The sequence below is a fragment of the Colossoma macropomum genome, unplaced genomic scaffold, assembly GCF_904425465.1.
Source record: "Colossoma macropomum unplaced genomic scaffold, Colossoma_macropomum, whole genome shotgun sequence".
Taxonomy (NCBI): Eukaryota; Metazoa; Chordata; class Actinopteri; order Characiformes; family Serrasalmidae; genus Colossoma; species Colossoma macropomum.
In genome coordinates, this window is record NW_023494799.1 from 36,231,745 (window position 1) to 36,257,299 (window position 25,555).

Consider the following 25,555-nt stretch of genomic DNA (forward strand, 5'->3'; position numbering starts at 1 on the left):
TATGCTTGTGCTTGTCGGCCGACGTCTATGGAAAATGTGGAGTCAGCTTTGCGAAAAATGACAATAACTCATCAGGCATTCTCCTAAGCCCTGTCAAAACAGTTGCATTCATAACGTCAATAAATCTGAAACCACAACGGGTTCTCATACACTCATCCCCGACGAGAAATAATGACAGTGTCTTCGGCTGTCACATTAAACCCAAATTGTGACATCACTAGCTTCTTGTTTGTGCCTTGGGGTATGCCTTGTATTATTCATTATCTTCAGAAAAAAAAAGTTCTCGTTGCATTTTAATGGCGCCAACACCACAGGGCCTGCGAGACTACCGATGTCTGGAGGCTCGGCGAGGGAAGATGCCGAGGTTCTCTAATAGTGGGGCGAATGTTCAGAATGCATATTATGATTATGCGGCTCACTGGACACATGCCAAGGTTTTATAACATGAGAAGATTTGGTTTTATCATTCAATCACATAATCAGTCTGACTGCCCGGTTGTCTTCTCTGCCTTTTTTTCGCTTTTTTTCAGTTTGTGACGTGGTAAATTGAGTGCAACCGAGGAACGGATTCCATTAAAGGCCGCAGCAAATAGTCATACCCCATTTAACTTCGGAGTAGAGGGGGGTCTCTGTCTTAGACACTGTTCAAAACAGCAGTTGGCCACCACCAAGTCTGTTTTTCACTGATCCTTGTATGTAGGATGCTGGTCTGTTCGGCGAGCTCAGGTTGGTGTTGATATTGTTTCTATAGAATAAAGAACACCCACACTTCACTTGGAGGGAAGTTTTCACACCGTTCCTGTAATATCACACATTTCCTCTGTTTAATTGTGTATCAGGGGTAATATTGCTTTGTCTAGCGAGTCACAGCTTCTCATTGCCAGACTCCCCCTGCAAAGGTAGAAATTGGAAGCCTCGTCCAATGCGCTGGGCGAGGTGTCGTCCACGGGCCCTGGCCGTCTAATCTGGTTTGAAAGCAGTCAGGAGCTTTATTGTCCCTCAGAGGCTTCTCCATCAGAACGCTCACACAAAAGGTAAAAGCAGTGGGGCCAGAGAGATGATGAACGTCATGGTGAAGCGAGAGGAGACAAGAGGTGGAGATAAGGATGGCAGAAATATAGAGAGGCAGCCTCAGTGGGCTGTATCTGTTCCCTGTACAGAATTAAAGGTGGATAATTATGACAAATGTACAGTTCAAAGAAATACAGCACTGTGCTTGAGAGTAATGACCATGAGTATTTATGGCACAGCAGGGACTGAGTGGCTGCCCTTTCGTCCCCTCTCTCTGCAGGGGGGCCGGCAATCTTCCAGCCTACCAACAGCAGCAAATTAAACAGTTTTTCCACGAGTCTCGTTCCAGCTACAGCAACAAGTAAGCAAGGCCCAATGATAAGCATCAGAGTAGAAAGAAATATACGGGCATTCACACTTCTACGAAGGGGCATCCTAGATATTAGCAGCATGCAATTAAAACAGACTTTTATTAATAACACTGAAAATATTAATAATTTATCAGTTATTCTTTAATGAGTGAAAATAGATGAAAACAGTTTTAAATTAGATGCCCCCTTAAGGCCTTGGCACACCTTCCCCAAGCTTCTAATGTTGGCAGTCGCTGTTCCAGAATGTGGGAATGAGGGGAAAGAGAACATTGTGGAGAAAGTGTGAATGGGGAAAACATTCTATGAGAGTGCAGATGAAAGGAACCTCCTAGGAGAGTGAAGAATATTTGGAATACCCTAGAACAGAGAGAACTGGGGAGAACATTCTTATACGGTATGAATGGGGGGGGCAATCCAGAACAGCGTTAATGGGGGCAATGGTATTCTACAATAGTGTGAATGGAGGAGAACATTCTAGAACAGTGTGATTGGGGTCAATATTATTCTACTGTAGTGTGAATGGAAAAGAACCTTCTAGCACAGTATACATGGGGGGCAACTCTACAACAGAGTGAATGGAGGAGGACACTCTAGAACAGTGTGAATGGGAGCAACATTCTAGTACAGTGTAAATGGGGGGGAATAATCCAGAACAGTGTAAATGGGGGCAATGGTATTCTACAATAATGTGAATGGAGTAGAACATTCTAGAACAGTGTGAATGGGTGCAAGGGTATTCTACATTAGTGTGAATGGAAAAGAACATTCTAGAACAGTGTGAATGGGGTGCAAGGGTATTCTACAATAGTGTGAATGGGGTGGACACTCTAGAACAGTGTGAATGGGGAGAACATTTTAGAGCAGTGTAAATGGGGGCAAGGGTATTCTACAATAGCATAAATGGAGGAGAACATTCAAGAACAATGTGAGTGGAGAGAATATTCTTTCATAGTGGGAATTGTGGAGAACAGTGAACAGTGTTAATTAGAAGAAAACTGTAGAACACTGTGATCCATGGGGAATAACTAGAACAAGGCCAATAGGGAGAGCATTGTAGAACCAGGGGGAATAACTAGACCAGTTTTTATATGGAACATTGTAAGGCATTGTGGACCAGGGGAATAACTAGGACAGTGTAAATAGGAAGAATATTCTAAAACAGTGTGAATGAGGAGGAAACTGCAGAACAGTGTGAATCGGGAAGGACATTGTAGAACAGTATGAGTGGGGGAACGTTCAAGAATAGTGAGAATGTGAGAGAACAGACTGCTGTGAGAGAATGCTGAGTTGGTGTTCTTTGGCCTTCAAAATTGCAGGTTTGTCGTTCAGCTATCCATATTCAGGTTTATTATTCAGTTAGTGTTATTAATTATTCTGTAACATCTATGGAACTAATATATAAGTTATGTAGTTATTTGAGTGAGGAATGAGTCTCAAAGCAGGAATGGATCCTCAGAGTTTAGGGGCTAAAACAAATGTGAAGTATGAAGGTACACTACTGTGCAAAAGTATAAGACCACCATTCATTTATTTCATTTCCAGCCAAGACGTCCTATAAGTGCAAGGTACACATTATTTATCTTCAGGAAAAAAGCCTAATATACAACCCCATTTCCAAAACAGTTGGGACGCTGTGCAAAATGTATCTAAAAACAAAATCCAATGATGTGCAAATCATTTAAACCCTATATTTCAATGAAAATAGTACAAAGACAACATATCAGATGTTGAAACTGAGAAATTGTTATATTTTGAAAAATATTTGCCTATTTTGAATTTGATGCCAACAACATGTTCCAAAAAAGTAGCGACGGGGGCAACAAAAGGCTGGTAAAGTTGTGTAATACTAAAAAGACACCTGGTGGTTAATTGGCAACAGGTCTGTAACATGACTGGGTAAAAAGAGCATCCCAGAGAGGCTGAGTCTTTCAGAAGTAAAGATGAGGAGGGGTTCACCACTCTGTGAAAGACTGCACAATCAAATAGAGCAACAAGTTTCTCAACATAAAATAGCAAAGAACTTTTGCTTTTCATCATCTACGGTACATAATATCATTAAAAGATTCCGAGAATCTGGAGGAATCTCTGTATGCAAGGGACAAGGCCAAAAACCAGTATTTGCTGGTTGTGATCTTTGGGCCTCCAGACAGCACTACATTAAAAACAGACATGATTCTGTAGTGGACATCACTGTATGGGCTCAGAAACACTTCTGAAAAACACTGTCTGTGAAAACAGTTTGTCGCTGCATCCACAAATGCAAGTTAAAACTCTAAAATGCAAAGAAGAAACTTTGCATAAACTGGATCCAGAAATGCTGCCACCTTCTCTGGGCCCGAGCTCATTTAAAATGGACTTAGGTGAAGTGGAAAATTGTCCCTTGGTCTGACGAATCAACATTTGAAATTAGTTTTGGAAGTCATGGACACTGTGTCCTCTGGGTTAAAGACCACTCAGCTTGTTATCAGTGCACAGTTCAAAAGCCAGTATTCATGATGGTATAGGGGGCATTAGTGTGCATGGTATGGGTAACTTGCACATCTGTGAAGGCACCATTAATGCTGAATGATATATACATGTGTTGGCAACATATGCTGCCATCCAGACGACGTCTTTTTCAGGGAAGACCTTGATTATTTCAGCAAGACAATGTCAAACCACATTTTGTGTGTATTATAACAGCATGGCTCTGTATTAAAAGAGTCCAGGCGCTAAACTGACCTGTCTGCAGGCAATACCTGTCACCACTGATAACATTTGGTGCATTATGAAATGAAAAATGGCAAAGGAGACCCTGAACTGATGAGCAGCTGAAATTCTATATCAAACAAGAATGAGAAAATATTTCACTTTCAAAACTACAGCAGTGTCTCCTCAGTGCTCAAACACTTGGGTGTTAATAAAAGAAGAAAAAAACCAATAACATTTATCAGTTTCAACATCTGATATGTTGTCTTTGTAGTATTTTCCTTTAAAAGTATGGTTTACATGATTTGCATGTTATTGCATCCTATTTCTATTTACATTCTGCACAGCGTCCCAACTTTTTTGGAAATGGGGTTGTATTTAAATTACAATGAAACCCCAACAACCAAGTATAATATCAAATTTTTCAGTATTTAGTGTGCCTTTATTATGACTTCAGAAAGTCAAAGTTAAGAAATCAGCAGGGATATCTTCAAACGTCCAAGTTCAGCCTTGAAAGTTGGTTGCATTTTCTGCTTCTCATAATCCAAGTAGTCCCAAAACATGATGCTGTGGTCTGGACTCTGGGGTGGTCAGTCTATTGTTCTGAGAACAACAGCAGTTTCTTTGTTTGATTTGTAAATGTTCTTCTTTTTTGTCGATTTCCTTTTCCCAGGGCTTTTTGGCAGCTACACATCCTTTCAGACCCATAGTATTGAGTTGTCTTCTCACAGTGGAATAATGGACAGAAACACAGCTGATGGGGACAGCTTTGGTGGTCCACCATGTCTTGCAGGCCATTAGGAGTCTCATTTTCTCTATTTCTTTCAATCATTTTTGAGCTCCAGTTTTGTGAACTCCTGTTATTTTTCTCTGACGTTCTTCTTCCTTCAGTGAGTTGATTGTTTTATATCTAATCTCTTCAGAAAAATCTGCTGAAGAATGACTAACTTGCACTCAGTGGCTGTTTTGACTTTGACTATGATCATCTGAGTGGAGAAACTAGAAGATGAAGGGATCGCTGCTCTCCTGGTGTGTTCTTCCCACAGATTCCACTTTCTGGGGGGAAAAATGTCCATGGGCCGTATCAGTGCATCCGTCTCCCTCCCTGTGCGAGCGGCGTGTGAGAGAATGACTCAGCTTCACATGATCGATGCAGGCTCACTCCCAGCAAAAGGCCGCTGCACGAGACATCTGACTTACGCTGTGGGGGCAGGGCCTAAATCTATGCAGCTGCCATATAAAAATGAAATATAAGATTTAAATAAGTCATTATATGATTCAAGCAAAACAACTCAAATGTAGAATATCTAAAGTTAGAATGTTCTGCATGAGCAGGAGCTGCTCTTCCTCGTAAAAGCATAGATCAGCTGGTTGATTGCATCTTGAGGAAGGGTGCTGGTATCACCCAAGTATTCTGTATCGCTGATTGAATGGATTGCATTTCCATGAAGGGTGTCTGTCACTATTGAGTTCAATCAGTGGAGAGATTGCACACAATCACAGGAGGCTATCATGTTCTGAGAGATTGATTTGAAAATAATCAGCTTTTATTTCAAGTGCACTTCAGTGGATTCGATTGTCTAGAATTAAAATCTGAAATGCCACATTATGTCTTGGAGAAGGTTTCGTCTCATCAAAGCTTCAGGCTGTGCCTTCAGTATTTACAGTTCCAGCTGGATAAGACACAGCTAAATAACATTACTGCACATTAGATTATGAATTCTATCACATGGGAAAATGTGCATTCAAGCTAGGGGCGGGCAATGCGATATGATATTGTTCTGATAAATGACATCAAGATACCTTTTTCTGACCATATTGCGGGTATAATTAGTGCTGAAAGAACACTTAAAAACTGCACATTTCATTAAAAAGAAGAAACCCCCTTCTTAAAAAATATAAAAAAATCCTGAAAAGTCCTGAAACACTTCATCGTGAATGAGCGTGGCTGAATTTGCGCTGTCGCCTCACAGCAAGAAGGGCCTGGGTTCGGTTCCCCGGTCAGGCAACCAGGGTCCTTTGTGTGGAGTTTGCATGTTCTCCCTGTGTCTGCGTGGGTTTCCTCCTTTGTGTGTGGATGTCTATGTCTATCTGTCTGCCCTGTGATGGACTGGTGACCTGTCCAGGGTGTATCCTGCCTTCCACCCAGTAACTGCTGGGATAGGCTCCAGCACCCCCCACAACTCAGAAGGATAAGTGGTTTAGACAATGTGTGTGTATTCTGCCTATTCTGCCTATGGCAGTGTAGCCCCGCCCATTCACTTTAAGGTTATAAGGAGGGTTTCAGCCTGGTGTAATGTTAACAGCTGAAGCCGTCCAAAGGTGATGTGGGATTCTCACAGAATCAACTTCCCTGGCTCTGAATAAAAGTTGACACTGTGCAAACTTTTATTGCATGTGACTATAGCATTTTATTGAGCCACCTTCCATCAAAATGTCCTGACTTCCCCATAAACTAGTCAAGTCAAGTCAAGTCAAATTTATTTGTATAGCGCTTTTTACAACTGATGTTGTCACAAAGCAGCTTCACAGAAATCCATTTAGGACAAAGTTTCAACATGAAATGTAAATCCTCCAGGTGAGCAAGCCAGGGGCGACAGTGGCCAGGAAAAACTCCCTCAGAGCTGAGGAAGAAACCTTGGGAGGAACCAAGGCTCACAAGGGGGGACCCATCCTCCTCTGGTCAAACTACCTACAAAATTATTATACTACTAATATTAACAGTAGTAGTAGTAGTAATAGTTAGGAGTCCACTTCAGTGTAGAGTGGGCAGCCAGTCCAAGGCAGGTGGCGGTGACTGGGGTGTGGGCAACTGGTCTGAAGCGGGTAGCCGGTGAGCTCTACAGACAATCATCCAGCAGTGTCCGGCCAGACAGGTGGGCATTCGTTTTCTCAGAAGAAAGGTAGTGATTTAAATTTTTTAAAATAATTTATTTATAATTTTCCTTCTGGACTGTTACATAAGATAACAATTCTCTGCCATACAAAAGCTATTTGAGCACTTTCCATGTAGAAAGAATAGGTTTTTCTGCACATCTCTCCCTGTTAATACAGAAAAGAGGAAGCATTCTTTTTAAAACTGCTCTTGTTTCGTCCTCAGTCCAGCTCCAGTTTACTAAACCGTTTATTTTTTAATTAATTTGGTGAATTTTAATGAGAAGTTTGGGTCACTATTAACTTCCCGTGTTTGTAGGCAAAGATAGCCTAGCAGCTCCAGTTCTAAACTTTTAAAAATTTGGACAAACATGTCTTTGGCTACTCGACTGTCTTTAAGCTAAGTGGAAAATCATGTAAATTTGAATTTTGACTATTGCTTCAATATCAATCAAAGGTTTTTCCTACACTGTTAGAAATAAAGTTTCTGTGCAGGTACATTTTTTATTCATCAAGGTACAAACAATGTTAATTTTCCCCCTTAAAGGTACAACAGCGGTTTTAAGGTCCAGCTGTGTACCTTAAAGGTACATATTTGTATCTTTTCATAAACTAATATTAATGTTAATGTTAAAACAGAGCAATAAAGTAAAAAGCCTGGAGACGAGACGGGGTGCGTGGAGTCAGTACAGCTTAGAGAATATCATTTCAGTGGATTATGGTACAGTTATGTTCCCTGACTATAGGTACTGAGATGGACCCTTGAGGCTACCACCCCAGTGACAAGAGGGGGACTGCCCCACTGAAAGTTTCATACCTTTATTTCTGAGAGTGTAGAATCATATGTGCAACCCAGTAACTATTAAGGACATTTAGCTCTATTGTTTTGTTGGTGTTCTGTGTCTTTTACAACTTGTCGAACTACAGAAAAACAAAACTTTGTGATATGAATCATATCATAAAAATGTCTTCAAGTATCATGATATTTCATTTTTTGGCCAAACCTAATATAAGCTTTAAGACAGCAAGTTCAGTGGGAGTCTTGGCTGCAGTGGTTTATCAGTAAGAACACCACTTGATATGATACCCACCATAAAAGCAAATGTAGGAGTCAAACACCAAAAGCGCAGCCCCCTGCGGTGCCCCTTGATGATTAAAAATTGATCCCAGTGTCTAACACTTTCCTCCACTCCATACCCTGCCGAGCCAGATGGTTTTTAGGCGCTGATGCCTCGCGGATACCCCCAGCGCACTCAGGCAGGCGCCATGAGCTCAGAGAACATCCTGTCATTAGAGAGGACAGAGACAAATGCTACATGCTGTACGAGTTTTCTTGGCTTAATTGGAAGGCTTCTTATGTCTCCTCTCATCGCCTCAGAATGCACAACGGCTACAGTGTGCTATCGCTGAGTGAGGAACACGCAGTGCCATTGAAATGTCTTTGGTGCGCCCATAAGTTATTCTTATTGGCTGGCTTGGGGACACTAAGTGGCAATTATGACGGATAGACGACAGTGCCAGTTACAGGCTGTGCCTCAGCTGCTCTACAGGCTTGAGTTATGGCAGTGTTGGCAAGGGCTTCCTCTGACACTTACATCGCTCATACAAACACAATAGCAACACCTATAAGCACAACAGACCACCAGTTCAACAAAGCAGTGTTAGAGCACTGCAAATTCTCACAGTACAAACTGGCTAAATTTGCAAATGTCTTAGTTTACTTCTTTAGTTTTGCACTGGAGTTATTTAGCTAAGTAATGGAAGCTTTTAGCTGTCAACCATCCAGTTTGAGACTTAAGTAATCTCAGATTTATTTACCTGGTTTATGAAGCTGTGTGTCCTACTGTTATCTACAACATTCAGGCCTAAAGACAAGTGCCACTAGAGTTTGTAGCTGTACACCATTTGTGTCCATTCTTTAGACAACCAAATAAAAACAGACAGCAATGACTTGCTTTTTTGGCCTGTATTCGGTTTAAAAAAGTAGAAAAACAAAATATTTAATGTTTCAATTTTGTTTTTTGTACATGCACACTTATTCTAAATTTGATGCCTGCAACATGCTCTAAAAAAGTTAGGACAGGGACATGTTTACCACTGTGTTACTAATAACACGCCCTCATACAGTGGCAGACCCTGGCTTTTGAACTTTAAGCTGGTAACAATCAGGATGGTCCTTTTCCTCTATAGCCTAGAGGACACAACGTCCATCATTTCCAAAAACTTGAAAGGTGGACGCAGCACACATTTTCAGTTTGTGTCAGTCCATCTCAGGTGAGCTTTAGCCCAGAGAAGTTGGCGGCGTTTCTGAATATTCTTGATGTTACTGTTGTTGTTCTTGGCTTCCACTTTGCATAGTAGAGTCTTAACTTTTAGCTTTGAACTGTGTTTACTGACAAGGGTTTTCTGAAAGTCCTGAGCCCCTATGGTTATATTCATTACAGAATGAATGACAGGATTTTCATTCTTTAGCTATCACAGCTTTACCCAAAATCCACTCATTATCTTGTTATTATGTTCCTGTTTTGATTCTTCTTGAACATCAAGTACTGCGAGTGTTTTGATCCTGCACTTCTCCTAGTGTCTCTGAGTCATTGTAGCGAGTGATCCAGAGCGCTGTTCTAAGCGAATAGAAGTTTATGCATCCTCTACAGAGAACACACTTCAGCACATTTTCATTCACAATAACTGTTTATTTGCTAAATTTAACATATTGGGGGAAAAAAAACATAAAATGTGGCCTGTGCAAAAGTAAAGGCACATTAAATGTTTTACATTTTCTTTTTCTTTCCATTTTGGACTCAGCAAACATTTTTGCATTGTGCACTTAGCTTTGCAGAAAAATACCATATTTAAGTTCACATAGAAAATGTAAAAAAAAATTGACCAGGGTGTTTAAACTTTTGCATATGACTCCAAGAGGATGATGAAATAATACACAGTTGAATGCAAAAGTTTGAACACCCCCAGTCAAATTACATGCATTGTGGAAAATTAGAAATACTTATATTTCAGGTTTTGCTGAGTTTAACAGATTGGGAGTAAAAATAAATGTGCCATAACTTTTGCACAGGCCATATTTTTGTTTTTGTTTTTTTTCCAACATGTTAAATTCAGCAAATAAGCAGTAAATGTGCATAGAAATGTGCTGAAGTGTGTTCTTCTCATCATCACTGAGAAAATCAACAAAACATGTTATATTGACCCAAACTTTTGCACACAACTGTATGAGTAAAATGTGTAATTTTTTACAGTTTTAAAACAGTCGTTAGGGCCGAATGTCTAAAAATATCTGTCTGGTAGCTGTAAAAATTGCACAGATGATGTTGCTATGCGAAAACGAGAAGATGATAAAAAGCATATTTTACTTGAAGCTGTTTAATTACAAAACATCAGTGTCACATGTAACCCCACTATAGGTTGTCCCTCCTTTTTCCCCAGCTTCTAACTTGTTTTCATATTTAGAGATGATCACATATCTGTGCATATCTGTGCCTTGATTCCTCTGATGAACTTAGACTACGACTGTTGGATTAACCCCTTAATTCCCAGGCTTCTTTCCTACTAAGGCTTTTTCTTTAGTAATTGTATGGAAAACAATGTAAGCTGGCATTAGTCAGTTATTTTTTTAAGTCATAGTTGTGAGGAATGGAAGCATGGACCAAGGTCTTGGCCATTTAACCCCTTATGTACTGTGTATTATGTACTTATACTGGGATTTTAAGGGGTTAAAGGGTTAAGCTTACTTGTTGGGATAAGCCTAATCGGTCGATATAGCCTAACTGTTGGATTAGGGCTAATAAAATGACTCTCGGCTCGTCCTATTGGCTCGACCCCTGTGAGTTCAAGGCAAATGCGACGAGAGAACATAAAACCAGTTCTTAAATCAGTTCAGAGTGCAGAAGTGCTCTCTTATTGCGTAAAATGATGTTCAGTTAGGTGGTAAGTAGGCCTGAGGCCCTTTAAGTGCCCCTGCTTGACTCAAGCGGTGCCTCTGCGTGCCGCTGGTAGAAAACTTGTATTTATTTGTCAAAACACAAATGAAGTATGATTCACTGAGGGCGCCGTGAAAATAGGGTCACATTTGCGAATTCATGAGTAGATAAACATCATCCAATATTCATGCCTGCCCAGCTTTTCTGCCTTATGCGGATACATGCAAATTGAATCCCAAATTGGTCACTGTCTCTCTTTTGACTGAGAGTGCTGGATTGTTTTTTTTTCTTTTCCTTTTTTATTGACTCAGTGGCATCAGTGAGCTTGTGCTCCAAGTTCTTTGATGACCCATCACTAAATGGATGTGCTGGGTTGGGCCTTACCACAAATATTGGTGTACTACATGAAACAGCTTGTCTCCTATTCTGCTCATTGACTGTGATGGCCTGCCACTTGGGAATGCATTGAGATCTAAAAAAAAGAGTGAGAGACAGAGAAAGAGAGAGAAAAGAGAGATGGGGAAAAGATAGAGGAAGAATGAGCGAGAGAAAGAGAGAGAAGAGAGAGAAAGAAAGTGAATGAGAGAGTGAGATATATATATAGAGATAAACATGGAGTTGGAGGGAAAATAAGAGGGAGGAGAGTGAGAGTGAGAAGAGGAGAGAGAGAATGAGAAGGGGGGAGAGAGAGAGGGAGAGAGCGAGAAAGAAAAGAGAGAGAGCGAAAGAGAGAGAGAGAGAGAGAGAGAGAGAGAGAGAGCAAGTTAAGAGAGGGGAAAGAGCCTCTTTGCACAGAAGCCTGCTGTAAAGCTGCTTTGTGACAATGCCTTTTGTGAAAAGTGCTACATAAATAAACTTGACTTGACTTGACTTGACCTACAGTCAGGGGTTGGGATGTAACAGAATACAAGTACTGGGAATATGTATTCAGAATACAGAAATGAAGTATCTATATTCAGTCCAAGTTACATTTGGTAAAGGCATTATTCAGAATACAGTTAATACAGTTAGTTAACAGCTTCTTTACAAACACTGAAGTTCCTGCTAAAGCCTGAGTAGACTGATAAATCAATGTGATGATCAGTTATTAATCTCAGTGTTACTGAGCTCTGCTAAAGCCTGAGTAGACTGATAAATCAATGTGATGATCAGTTATTAATCTCAGTGTTACTGAGCTCTGCTAAAGCCTGAGTAGACTGATAAACCAATGTGATAGTTGGTGATAGTAGGTGTTTCTGTCCATCCTTCCACTGTGAGACGATAACTCAATGATTTGAGTCTAAGATGATGTTTAGCTGTCAAGAAGCTGTTGCTGGGAAAAGGAAATGGACAAGAAAAAAATAAAACAAACAAATAAGCTGCTGCTGTTTTCAGCACAATGAACACCTCAGAGTCCAGACCCCAACATTATTGAATGTTTGGGGGATTACTTGAATGGTCATCAACAGAAAATGCCAAGTGTAAGACTAAACTTTGGAGATGTGGAAAAATATCCCTGCAGATTTCTTCCAAAAACTGAAAACTAGTCTTCACAAAAGAATGGAAGCTGTAACAAAGGCAAAGAGTGGACATTCTACTAACTACAAAACCTGACGTTATTTAATTGTTGAGGCTTTAGTGTCATTTACTGTTAACCCCTTAAACGCCCAGGACCTGTCAGCAGGCCCAAGGTTGTTTTATACACTTCTATGACCTAAGAACATCTCATCTAGGTCGCATTAATGTCCCTGTAGTAACTGAATAATAAGTCTTAGTATGTTATAAGCCTGGGATTTAAGGCGTTAAACATGCCGTTGCTGTCCAAAGAAAAGTAAGTACTGGCAGCTCTACAGGAGAGGGCAAAAACATTCTTCACCTCCAATGTAAGTTGATGGGAAGAGATTTTATTCAAAGCAATTTTGGACCATTTCTAATGGTCCCATCATCATGAAATATTCACACAATGGAAAGGACAGCTGCCAGGCTCAAATTATGCATAAAACTAAGAGTCAGAAAAATTGGAGAGGTTTTTTTTTCTCTTTTTTTCACAGCGACGATATGTTTTTCTACATTTTTCCCCTAACACTCCAACAAACTTGTACTGAATGGCCATTTTGACTGGAAATTAAATAAATTAAGGGTGGTCTCTGACTTTTGCACAGTTCTGTACAATATCGAATGACACAACAAATCTATAAGGCCTAGAGAGAAGCTAAAAGAGAGCATTATAAATTTAATACGTATAAAAGCTGGAAGGGATTTAATCTATAAAACCAAATAGACATGTTTTAGGACAACGAACAATATAAAATTGTCTGTTTTAAACATAAACAGATTAAAACTAGGACGTTCTGCAGTACAAAAACGTCTGATCTGGGTCATCGGCGGTCATTTGGATCAGACAAAAAGATCTCTTTCAGGCACCCTCATAGCAAAAGCTTCATCTTAATGACTGCACGGCTGATGACTGCCTAGAGACGCTGAACAGAATGAGGCAGATGCCGTGGCTGCTGTCTCTCTGTGTGATGTGGGATTACAGAGCGAGCATTAGGCAGACATTACTAATTTATTTAATATCCCTCCTAACACCTTTAAAGAGATCTACTGGGGGGAAGTGGGAGGGGGTCCAATAGCTAAGCGGCGTTATTGTTATGTGGAAGACACAAAGATAGAAACAGTGGTGAATCCTAACGTGACCTCTGAGTCACTCTGACTTTCAAATGAGCAGTGGACATTATGTCAATCAGTGAAGGGAATACTGGGCACTTCCCATTATAATACATACAGTGTAGTAGTGGGTGATAAACTGGTTCATCCGATATACCAGTTGAAATTCTTTTTAGGGTATTAGTTTTGTTCTTATCGTTACACTGGTATGCAAATAAATGCAGATGATGTGACATACATTCAGTGCCTTCAGCTAGTCCAGTGTATTGTCAAAGAAGCAGACATCAGATTGTAATGAGTAAATGAATTAAAAGAAGAAGAAGGAAAAGCCAGTCTCTTGGGGTTAGCCATTAGCCAGTAGCCTAGCATATAGACTACCCAGCTTTCCGTGTGCACCGCCTATGCCGCTTCAGACTCCAGCTGCTTCAGGCGATGCCGCGGTCTCGGCCTACAAGCCGACAGGCCCCACAGCTTCTCAGCTATAACTGATAGTGTGAGCGGCTTGTGATATTTACTAAAGTTCAGCAGCAGCTCGACGATCGTAGGTTAAAGCTTGGATGTAGTTGGTATGTGGTTGGTATAGTGTGGTGGGTAACACCTCTGCCTTCTACGCTGTAGTTTGGGCTTGATCCCCCGCCTGGTCAAGCACCCTGCACTATACTATATAAGAGTCCTTGGGCAGGACTCCTAACACTACCTTCACCTACCTGTGGAAAATGATCAAATTGTAAGTTGCTCTGGATAAGAGCCTCTGCCAAATGTAAAATGTAAGAGATGACTTTCACATGTAAAACAACATTCAGCACCATATTGGCCGCACTCAGAGATGTTCCTGTGGGCTTTACATACACTCACGTTTATCTTGTAAGGATTAGAAAAAAATATTTACGCCTGTCTACATATCGTTCATTTCTATTTTTACAATTTCGCTCAATAAAAATATTTTAGATTTTAGATAGTTAGAGTAGCTAACTGTGTAGTTAACTGTTGCACCTTTTAAGGTAGAAGATGAAAATTTAAACAAGAAGGTTGCAAGCGAGAATCTGAATTCAGCTTCATACATTTTTTAGTGTTTGACAGTTTCCTGCTGCAGATTAAACATATCAGGAAACCAGCTGACAGCTTATAAATGCAAGTAAATCAATTCGTCTCGAAATTATCGATGTTCATCTTAAATCTTTCTCTTCGCCTCTTTGCCTTTTCGTTGGCTACCGGCTAGATGAGATTGTTATCTGCGTTGCTATGTGACCAACAGTCTGTGCGCCAAGCTTCAGGGTTAAAGGGGGAATAAGCAGTTACACATTTACTCTAAAATTTATAAACTAAAACTGTGTTTAAAAGATCAGCAGGGCTTTATTTTACTGCAAAGGAGGACTATTTTATTTTTACCTAAAAAGTTCTGCCGTGGAGCCGCAACAGGGCAGTAAAAGAGCCGCATGTTGCTGACCCCTCATTTAGTGCTTTCAAAAAATTTAAAGGTTGTCGTCTTAAAGAGGTGTAGAAAGCTCTATAGGGAATTATACTAATAACGTGAATGAGCATTATACATTTGCGTGCATTGTATTTACAGTAAGTGTTGGTAAGAATTTCATCTCTACTACCAAGTAGACCAAGGGATGATGAACAATAAAAATGTACTAATTTAAAGTATATAATTGTACTATATGAAGTATATTTGACCAGAGTGTTTGGATGGCCAAACAGTCCCGAAAGCAGTGACGGTTCCATGTTATGGTTTTTGATTCTAACATTCAGAAGGAACCACTATAAATGATGAACATCATGTAGCTTCAGGTTAATAATTACTGATTACCGCACCTAGAGCACTGTGGGGAATAATACAGGGAAAAAAAGAGAAAAAGACCACATTTCAGCCGCAAAGATTGACTCAAACTAGTCTTCACACTGAAGAGACTCAGCAACTCCCCTGCTGCTGGTACTGATGATCAGCTCTATAAGAAATTCAGCTACGAGCTCCACTTTAATCTTCTCATAAGCCATCATGCTGAAAAAAAGGTAATCTCAAATCTTTAAACAGAATTATGTTGGAGATAATGCGATTTCTAGGTTTTCATTTATTGAGATGAGTATTCGAGGCAAATTATTTGTGATGTCACAGGGGATTGGAGAAATAAGATTAACCAGATGCAGTGTGCTTGTCTAGCTGGGATTTGGGCTCTTTGTAAACTCCAAAGTCAAATAAGGATAACACCGACGAGAGGAATGATTTGATTCAACATCTCGTCCCAAAGATAATTTGTTTATTCTGCGACAGACAGAGCTGGAAGCCAAACACGGGCCTCTTATAGGAAGCTGTTAAAGTGATGGAGGAAAGCTGACTGCGAGAGGAACCTGCCCTGGTTGCTCTCGTTGCTTTTTGGAATTCCCACCCATGTGTGCTTCCACAGTGAGTGTCAGAAAATCAAAGGCTGCTGCTTGTTTCTTCCTCATTTGTGGTGCAAGACCATACATGCGCATGACTAGATGCACCCACTAGTGCAAGAAAGACAGCTGGTACTGTCAATACAGAAACATGTTTGAGCATGATTGGTATAGATTTGAGTCTGTATTTTAGTGCAAAAAGAGTTCTTTGAAGTGAACATCTTTGGAGAAGAAAGATCTTTGGTACTTTAAAGAACCTTTCAATGAATGGTGCTTTAAGTATCATTGTTATTAATGAGATGTGCCAACTTTGAAGAACGCTCACATATGAAAAGGTTCTATGAACCTCAATTCAAACAAGTTGAGACAGTATGTGAAACCTAAATGAAAACGAAAAGCAGTGATTTGTAAACCCACTTTAACCTGTATTATAACAGCTTTATAAACTGCATTGCTATTTCTGAAACTGGTGCCTAAAACACATTCCAAAAAGGTTGGGACAGGGCCAATTTAAGGATAGGAACATTGGGCACTGTCGAGCCAAGTTCTCAGGGTTGTACTGGGCCGGTCCATGCTGGTCCAGACCCCTCGAGACTGGTTATGGTTTCTGTTCCCAACTGTTGCATCGCTAAATCAGAACTACACAAATGAATGGCTAACTGCTAACAGGCTAATAGCAACATACACGCCACCCACCACAAAACACGTTTGATTACGTCCGTCACTCCAACTCCAGTCTCTCGGCCGCTTTCAGATTATTTATCCTCTAAACAGGTGGTATTTAAGCATCTGTTATTGAAACAGCCTGTACTGCAGTGGGTTTTACGCGCGACAGGGTACAACTCAAAGCAGCACAGAACAAATCTATTTTTTATCTTTCTGTCAATTAAACAGCAGTCATTTGAATTTGAGCTCTGAGATATGAGTCTCTATCCTGTAAACGGGTGTTTTCAATCATTGGTTTGCTAGAACTGAGCCCGTACTGCAGTGGGAGGTACAGTGCACTCATGTTAGCTTAGCCTAACAGGCTAATGTTACACCTTAATGTTACAGCACTACAGAACACTACAGATTTCGGCTTTCCGGTACTCCAACACCGATCAGCCACTTTGCTCTCCCTGTAAGTTTTTATCATCTATACTTGTGAAAGCAGAGCAGTCAGCCAGATTGAACCTGCACTGTGGTGTTTGGGACTCTTTAGACATGCCAAAAAAAAACGGGCTGAACCCATTTTTTAAGTAATTTGTGTCAAAATGTGTCCGTGTGGAAACGGCACTGGAACGGTTACCCTCCGTGCTCAGAACCATTCAGCCTGCAGTGGAAAACAGGCCATTGTGAAATGTTCATCTTAAACATCTTAAACAGGTGATGCAGTCATGCTTGGAGCCTGTTCCTCTCAAGGCTGTACTATGCACGTGTCAACAACATTCAGAAACTCTGCTGGCTTCTCATCTGAAATGAGCTTGTGCACAGGGAAAACGTGTATTGCGATCTTATGAGTCAACCTTTCAGTCTGTTAATGAAAATAATGGATGTTGTGTTCTCCAGGCCAAAGAAAAAAAGAACCATCCAGATTGTTACCAGCGTAGTTCCAAAGCCAGGGTCTGTCATGGTAAGGGGGTAATGTCATGGCATGGGTAACTTGCACATCTGTCAAGGTACCATTAATGGTTAAAGTATAAACACATTTTGGAGCAACACATGCTGCCTTCTAATTGACGTCTTTTTCAGGGACCTCCATGCTAATTTTAACATGACAACACCAAGCCATATTCTGCACATGCTACAACATCTTGGCTTCATAATTGGAGAATGTGGGTGCTAAACTGGCCCAGACTGGCCCAGACCTGTCTCTCACTGAAATGTGTGGTGCATTACGAAGCACAAAATACAACATCAAAGGCCTCGTATGGTTGTGCAGCTGAGGTCTTGTGTAACAGCGGAATGGCAAAAAATCCACTTTCCACTCAATCAATTAGTGTCTTCAGTTCACAAATGATTATTAAGTGCTGAAAAATGCATGCTTACAAAAACAATAAGGTTCAAAAGGTGTGACATCAAATATTGCGCATATGCATTGTTTCTAATTTAATACAGGTCAAACAGAATTTACTAATCATATTTTTCTGTTTTTATGAACATTTCACATACTGCCCTAACTGTTTTGGAATTGAGGTAAGTCAATTGAGAATTCCACCAAATTTTGACAATTTCTGCATAATTAAATCAAAGTCATTTAGTGTGGTCTGATGTGAAATGTTCACAGAGAAATTCACAGAGATGCCTCTCAAAGCTACATCACAAAAGCTTTCAGATGAAATCACCTGTCCCTCCTGCCTGACCTGACGATGCTCTCCTGCTCGTCAGCCTGCATGACTAGAATTACCACAGCGTCTGGCGCTGATCATGAACTCCATCTCTCACTTTGACAGAGAACCTATGAGATGGTTCTAATTTTACATCACTTCCTCCTGGATTAATCTGAATATTTCTGAAAGATGTTCAAGCTCTAAGCTTCTTTGTTGTATCTTTTCATAAAATCTCATTAGCTGTGTCGTTCTCTCTTCATCCGGGGTCGACCAGAGGAGGACGGGTTCCTCCCTTGAGCCTGGGTTCCTCTCGAGGTTTCTTCCTCTTACTCCAAGGGAGTTTTTCCTCGCCACTGTCGCCTCTGGCTTGCTCATGTGGGGCTCGGACCCGGCTTTAGTTCCTTACGTCTATACCTGGACTCCTTTTTATTTGTCTTTTATTTTCTTTGTATTCTTTTGATAACCCTTCCATAAACTGTTTTCCTTCTATAAACTGCTTTTCTGTAAAGCTGCTTTGAGACAACACCAGTTGTAAAAAGTGCTATACAAATAAATGTTGTTGTTGTTGTTGTTGAAATGGTTACAAATACTTTGCCTGATGCCTGAGACACACACTTTGGCCTAAAACTCAGGGTGTTGTAAGGCAAACTAGTTCCCAAAGAGAACTTTCTTACTATTTTACTATCATCAACTTTACATATAACATCTAAGAAGACTTAAGTTCACTGGTCTTTTCAATGGTAGATAAAATGACTATATTTACATTGTAGACGTTGTGACCCCTGGTCACCACCATTATAAAGAAAGTCACAGTGAGTAATTTTCTCATTTCACATGACTGCTCTGAATGACTGTTTACACCTCAACAACTGAATGATGCAGAAATTTATAAAAATGGGTGGAATTCTTTAAACGTTTTTTTACAGAACAGTCAGTCCAAGTCAAGAACCATATAGGAACCTTTCATTTTAAGAGTGCAGTCTAATAAAATCAGGACAAAATGGTCGGATTCAGTACAGCACATTCATAGGTCATGAGCTAAGCTAGTTTTGCTAGATTTTCCAATTGTTTTTCCATACAAAACCTCACTGATCCATCCTCCTGACCTACTGCTCCTATATTCTAATCCCTCTGAAAGGGTGTAGGAACATCTTTTGCTAACTTGACCCATCTGCCCCATCTTACTGAATTATGAAAGCACAATATTCATTAGCGTTTTGTGTACTCGACTCATTTCCTGTCCAGTCTATGAACCATCCTTGGACTTTTTCAAACAATGCGATATGCTTCAGTATATTTATAATGAGTCATCTTTCGCCAACCATGACGCACATAGATGGACTTGGTAATTTCTCCATCCAGCAGGAGCACATTAACAGCATAATAGCTGACGCTAGTCGCTTTAGAATGCTTACATGTCAAAAGCAAAAGGCTCTTTAGTGATATAACCTTAGGAATGAGTGTTGAGTGTATGTCATGTCAGGTATGAGCATGTCTTAGGAGAAGGATGAAGTGGCTTTTGAATGTCGTCCACAAATCTCTAAAAAGTGTGTCTTTGTCTCAGCCAACTTTGCCGGCTAGCAATAGCAGTGGCAATAACATTAAAGCGCTGGTTCGTCTTCGGTGAAACACTTCTCTGCATGTCTCAAGGATATTTCCTTTTCTTTTGACTGTGATACGAATAGATGGAAATAAGTTACAGTTCAGCAGATCCTACGTGGCTCGGGGACTCGGGGACACGAGCTATTCATCTTCGGCTAAGGTAGCTTCTCTTCAGCGTAAATGCTAAGAGGACGGCATCCGAATCCTGCATGTGCGCTTGAATGTGCGTGTGACATTCAGAGATAATTCAGTTTGAGTGAATGGCCTCCGTGCGAGCTGGTAAGCAGTGAATCATGGATCTGCTGTGACAGTTGAAGAGCCGGCCGTAAACAGCCCAGAGTGGATATTGAAGATAGGGGTCGTGATCTCTCTGTCTGCTGTCCGAAGCTTCTGCCCAGCCCCGCTGACCTCTGGAACTTGGTTACACCGCTGACGCTCATTGCAGTGGCGTCTGAGCTGATCATCAAGGGAGCATGTGTCAATAGACTTTTTATTATTGCCGCTAAATGCTGTACCTCGTTGGCCTTGACTTGCTTAGGCCTCTGAACTTGAGTGTACGCCTCTGACTCAAGCTGAAGTTGTAACTGATCCACCTTGCCTCACAGGCCAAGCACTGCGTATGTAATGTGAAACCCTCTTAAGACAAGACTTATCCCTCCCTTAGCAGGCTGAAGGAAATCAAGTACAACGTAAAGGCTATCGAATCGTGACATAATTGCCTTTTCATAGCTTAATTCACTGAATGAAACACAAGACGATGATGGTCTCAGATAACCCAATCAAGTCTAGGCTGTAACAGCAGCCTTAGAATAGCTTTAGTGTAAATGAGAACAAAATCGATGCCAAGCAGGCACCAGCCTTCTGACTCTCATTGGTTTAATAATTCAGGCCCACCATTCAGTGCAGTTGGAGACTCTGAATGATTAACCAGAAGTGCCTGACCATCCAGACTTACTCAAGTTTCAGCCTCATATGAGGGAAAATGTATTTAATCACTATGTTTAATCACTGTTCCTACTTAATTAGTGTGTCAGTCTGCCAGTAGTCACAGTATGGTCCGTACAGTAGAGTTATTATTTGAAATATAATTTGGAAAACAATTTTTCATGAACTGCAAGGACCTTATGCAAGCCCACACTTCCATTCCTCACTCTCACAACTATATAACTTACACTACTGTATACTGTATTGTTCCTCATACATATATAAACTGATTCTAATACGATGCTAATGTACTATATGTTGTAAGCAGAGTGTAAGAAGCTGTAAAAAGCAAATAATGCAAATCTTAAAAAAGCAAAAAATAAATAAATAAATAAATAAATCTTCTTTCCTTTTTTGAAATAAAATTGTTTGATGTGTTGAGTAAACAGTCCCATTTGTGCAAACGAAACTGTAAAAACAGCTGTTTTTGAACTCAGTCTTCTTATGCTGTCACAAAAACCATCCATCTATCCAGCCTACTGCATTTTAGCCCCACCCATTCACACTGAAGTTATAAGGAATGTTTCAGCACAGACTGCCTTCTGAATGAGGTGCAATACATTAGCATGTACATTTACATATATAGTCATATGCCCTTTACGCTATAAACTGGGGTTTGATTTCATGCCTGAACAAGCACAACAAGCTATACCAATAAGAGTCCCTGGGTAAGACTCCTAACGCTGCCTTCGCTTACCTCTGTAAAAATGATCCAATTGTATTGTTTTGCATTCAAATGTATCAGTCTTAAAGGCACAGCAATGAGAACAGCCTGTTTAAGAGATGGTAAAAATGAATTATGACATGCATAAATGCATAAACACACAAACATAAGTGGACATCGAGGAAAAGAATTCAATTTTTTTAATGATGAATGGAGCTGTAGATAACTCCATAAAAACTGAGAAAGCTGTATCACATCAAAAAAGAACTTTTAAAGTCCAGCATGCTTCATATTCAAAAACTGGCTGTTTATATATAAGTATATAGTAAATTCCATGATAAAAGTTATTCTAAGTAGATAATTACATTGTATTATTTAAAAAAAAATCAACTTTTGCTCCTTTTTTACCAGTATCATAACTGCTTGTTTGTCCCAAAATACTTTAAACTGTGAATAAACTATTGGTTTTCATTTTGGTGTCTAGATTATAGTTCAAACTACAATGTATGAATTATTATTGTATAACAATTATTATATGACTAGTGATTCCAATTCTGAATCGTAGTGTACATAACAGTTTTATAGTAGTTACCGAAAATTTTATAGCGTTAACTGATTAATACGTGTTAATGGGACCACATCCTACATGGTTATAGTATTTTTCCCCCTTCAGGTCCACTAAACACATTTGTGTGCGTTTATTTAGCAAACAATTAATTTTTGAATTGATTGAATTTTCAGTTTATTATTACTTCTATCACTACCTTCCGCCCAATGACAGCTGGGATAGGCTCCAGCACCCCACCGCGACCCAGAAGGATAAGCGGTTTAGATGGTGTATGTATGTATGTATGTATGTATGTATGTATTACTTCTATCATTACTTCTTTCATTCTGTTATTAGTGTTATTTATCCCATGGAATTAAACTGGCATTTTTGTGTTACTGTGCCTTTAAGACTATATGATCTCTGTTCCGACTGGCTGCCATGTATTGATACAAGAAGAAACACTCCTTAAAACAAAGGATTAACAGGCAGATACATGTAAATGTAATGGTTTTCGTGACATCACAAAAACACTCAATTCATTTTCGGACTGTATGGACTGGGCAGTGAAACTGTAACAGTGTTTACAAACCACACCAAGCTCTATTATTTCAATAACGCAAAGAAAAACTGTTATTGTGTCATATGGCTCCTTTCAAGACTAATACCTAAAATGATTCGCCTGCATTTTAATCAGTCCACATTCTTTGTATTATATTACAACCACTGCACTGGAATATTATCTGCATGTCACGTTAGAGAAAGAAAACCACCCCCTCAACCGATGTGTGCAAACGAATACAACATTTCCTCCAAATGTCAAACCTATTTAGACGTGCAGGTTCAAACTCCCTCAGGTGCAGAGAGAGGGGGAACTTTTGCAGTAGCTGTGCAAATTGAGGTCACCAAACAATACAGCTCAGCACAAAGTAAAAGTCAGTGCCCTTCTGGGAGAGAGACAGCGGAGCTCTAATGAAGACACTGCGTGGCACTGATGGGGTCACGTATCAAAAAAGCACACGGTGCACGTAGGTCGAACGCAGCCACTGTGAGGTGTTATTTCAATATTCAATATTCTGTCATCCCGTCCAATAAAGCATGTGATGTCAAACGTGGGTGAACAGCGACCGAACAGACGTCCACTTCTGCTTGCATGAAGGCGCGACTGGATGAAGCAGTCAGTTAACGGGGGCGTCAAGTTGCCAAGCTTGTAAAAGCAGCTGAAACAGTAGAGCTCCTGCTGCACAGTCTCAGCTCAGCTGCCTGATGTCTGAGAGTTTCGCTCTAATGCACAACCCTTTGCCTTTTGCTGTCAATCAATCAGCGAGAGGTGATTTTAAATGTACTTTTGTGGTGTTTTCCACCAGGCAGGACGGTATGTTGTGGTATGGTTACAAATCTGAACCCAGAACTATCCGTACTCAGGGATAGATTACTGACCAGGACAGTGCCCAGGGGCCTCAGGTAGCCTCAGATGACAAAGCTGGAGGGGGCTCAAATACTTGGAGCAAGCCAACACCAATCAGGCATAACATTATGTTCTACAGTTACAGACTGTAGTCCATCTGTTTCTCTGCATACTTTGTTAGCCCCCTTTTACCCTGTTCTTCAGTGGTCAGGACCACCACAGAGCAGGTACTATTTGGGTGGTGGGTCATTCTCAACACTGCAGTAACACTGACGCGGTAGTGGTGTGTTAGTGTGTGTTGCGCTGGTACGAGTGGATCAGACACAGCAGTGTTGCTGGAGTTTTTAAACACCTCAGTGTCACTGCTGGACTGAGAATAGTCCACCAAACAAAAATATCCAGCCAACAACGTCCTGTGGGCAGCGTCCTGTGACCACTGATGAAGGACTAGAGGATGACCAACACAAACTGTGCAGCAACAGATGAGCTATTGTCTCTGACTTTACATCTACAAGGTGGACCAATGAGGTAGGAGTGTCTAATAGAGTGGACAGTGAGTGAACACAGTGTTTAAAAACTCCAGCAGCACTGCTGTGTCTGATCCACTCGTACCATCGCAACACACACTAATACACCACCACCACATCAGTGTTACTGCAGTACCCTTTTACTATGTGCTGGAATATTTCAGTTTCTGCATTATGACTCAGTTTGGCTCAGAGGAAAATGAGGAAAAATCTTGATTCAAGTCCGTCTTTACATACATAAAACCATTCACAAAACAGCTCTTTATCGCCGCTATTCTTGTGAGTCTGACTTTATTTTAGCAGTAACTATGAAGTAGCCGACTCCTCAGATAAATATCTGGAAAGAATTGGTAAAATATGACCTCAAACAGAAAAGAACAGGAGATATACAATAGAAAAGATCAGTCAATATAAGCTGTGGCAAACAGATTCCTCACATTTGTTATAAAACTTTAGTTAGCTGGAAACAGTGAATGGGGTGCTATTGTCTACTGGATTGGCAGCAGCATTGAATGTACCTTGCATTCATGTGTAGCCGCGCCGCATATCAGCTCACACAATGTTCGCAGCTGAAAGAATTTCATTTTGATTATACTAAATAGTTTTTAACCACCCTGAAAGATTTAAACAATATATATAAACTCTACTTCTGGAAAAGTTGGAACATTTGTTAATTCTCTTAAAGCTTTATTTCACTGACAGAAGTACAAAGAAATTACTTTTAATGTTTTGGCTGACCAACTTCATTGGATTTTGTAAAAGTAAACAACTTTAGAATTTGACACCTGCAACACACTCAAAAAAAGGGAGCAAAATTAAAGTGAAAAGTTTATAAAACTGCATGAGAAACTGTCATGGTACTGTTTTAAATATAGCCACCTGGGCTCGGGAGAACTTTGAAATACCTCTGTCGCTTAACACAATCAGAAGATGCATCAAGATTCTATGCAAAATTCTATGCAGATACACCGCCGAGTTCTCTGGGCCCAAGTTCATCTCAAATGGTCCAAAAGCTTGTTTTGGGGAAAAATAGATGTCTAGTTCTTCGTGACAATGACAACCATGAACTGTTGAGCAGCAGAGGTCTTGTATCAAGCAAGAATGGACAAAAATTCCACTTGCAAAACGGCAACAATTAGTATCCTCAGTTCCCTTTCACTTTGGGAAAAAAGCTGATGTACACAGTGGTAAACATGCCTCTGCACCGACTTTTTTTTTTGACTGTGTTGCAAACATGAAACTCGAAATAAGTTTATATTTACAAAATATTTATTTAGTCAGTAAAACATTGGAAATCTTTACTTTGCACTTTTGTCAGTTAAATAAAGGATCAAGAGAATTAATTAATTCTTACAGATTTTTATTTTATTGCATTTTACAAAATGTCCCAACTTTTTTGGAAATGAGGCTTGTAATTCTTAGTCTTATGAATTTAAATAAGTTAATTTCAAGCAGTTTACAAGAACAAATCATCTGATGTTTTGTTATGTTTTGCAGTAAATAAGCAAGATTTTTTAACTGCAAGGTAACATAAAAAGCTGCCACCAAGCACCAGAATCACTACATTTACGTTTTACTGTTCTTTTTTGTTCACAATTCAAAGTAAG

At 40.1% G+C, this 25,555-nt stretch overlaps 1 protein-coding gene across 1 annotated transcript in view; it reads left to right on the forward strand.

Moving 5' to 3' along the window:
- Window positions 1–1,069: 1,069 nt before the first annotated feature.
- The window catches only part of eif4g2a (eukaryotic translation initiation factor 4, gamma 2a), a 157,278-nt gene continuing 132,792 nt past the window's right edge, over window positions 1,070–25,555 (forward strand). The window contains exons 1-2 of the mRNA XM_036585953.1: window positions 1,070–1,134; window positions 1,292–1,372. Of these exons, the coding sequence (XP_036441846.1) occupies window positions 1,070–1,134; window positions 1,292–1,372 (146 nt within the window). The remainder of the gene's footprint in view (window positions 1,135–1,291; window positions 1,373–25,555) is intronic.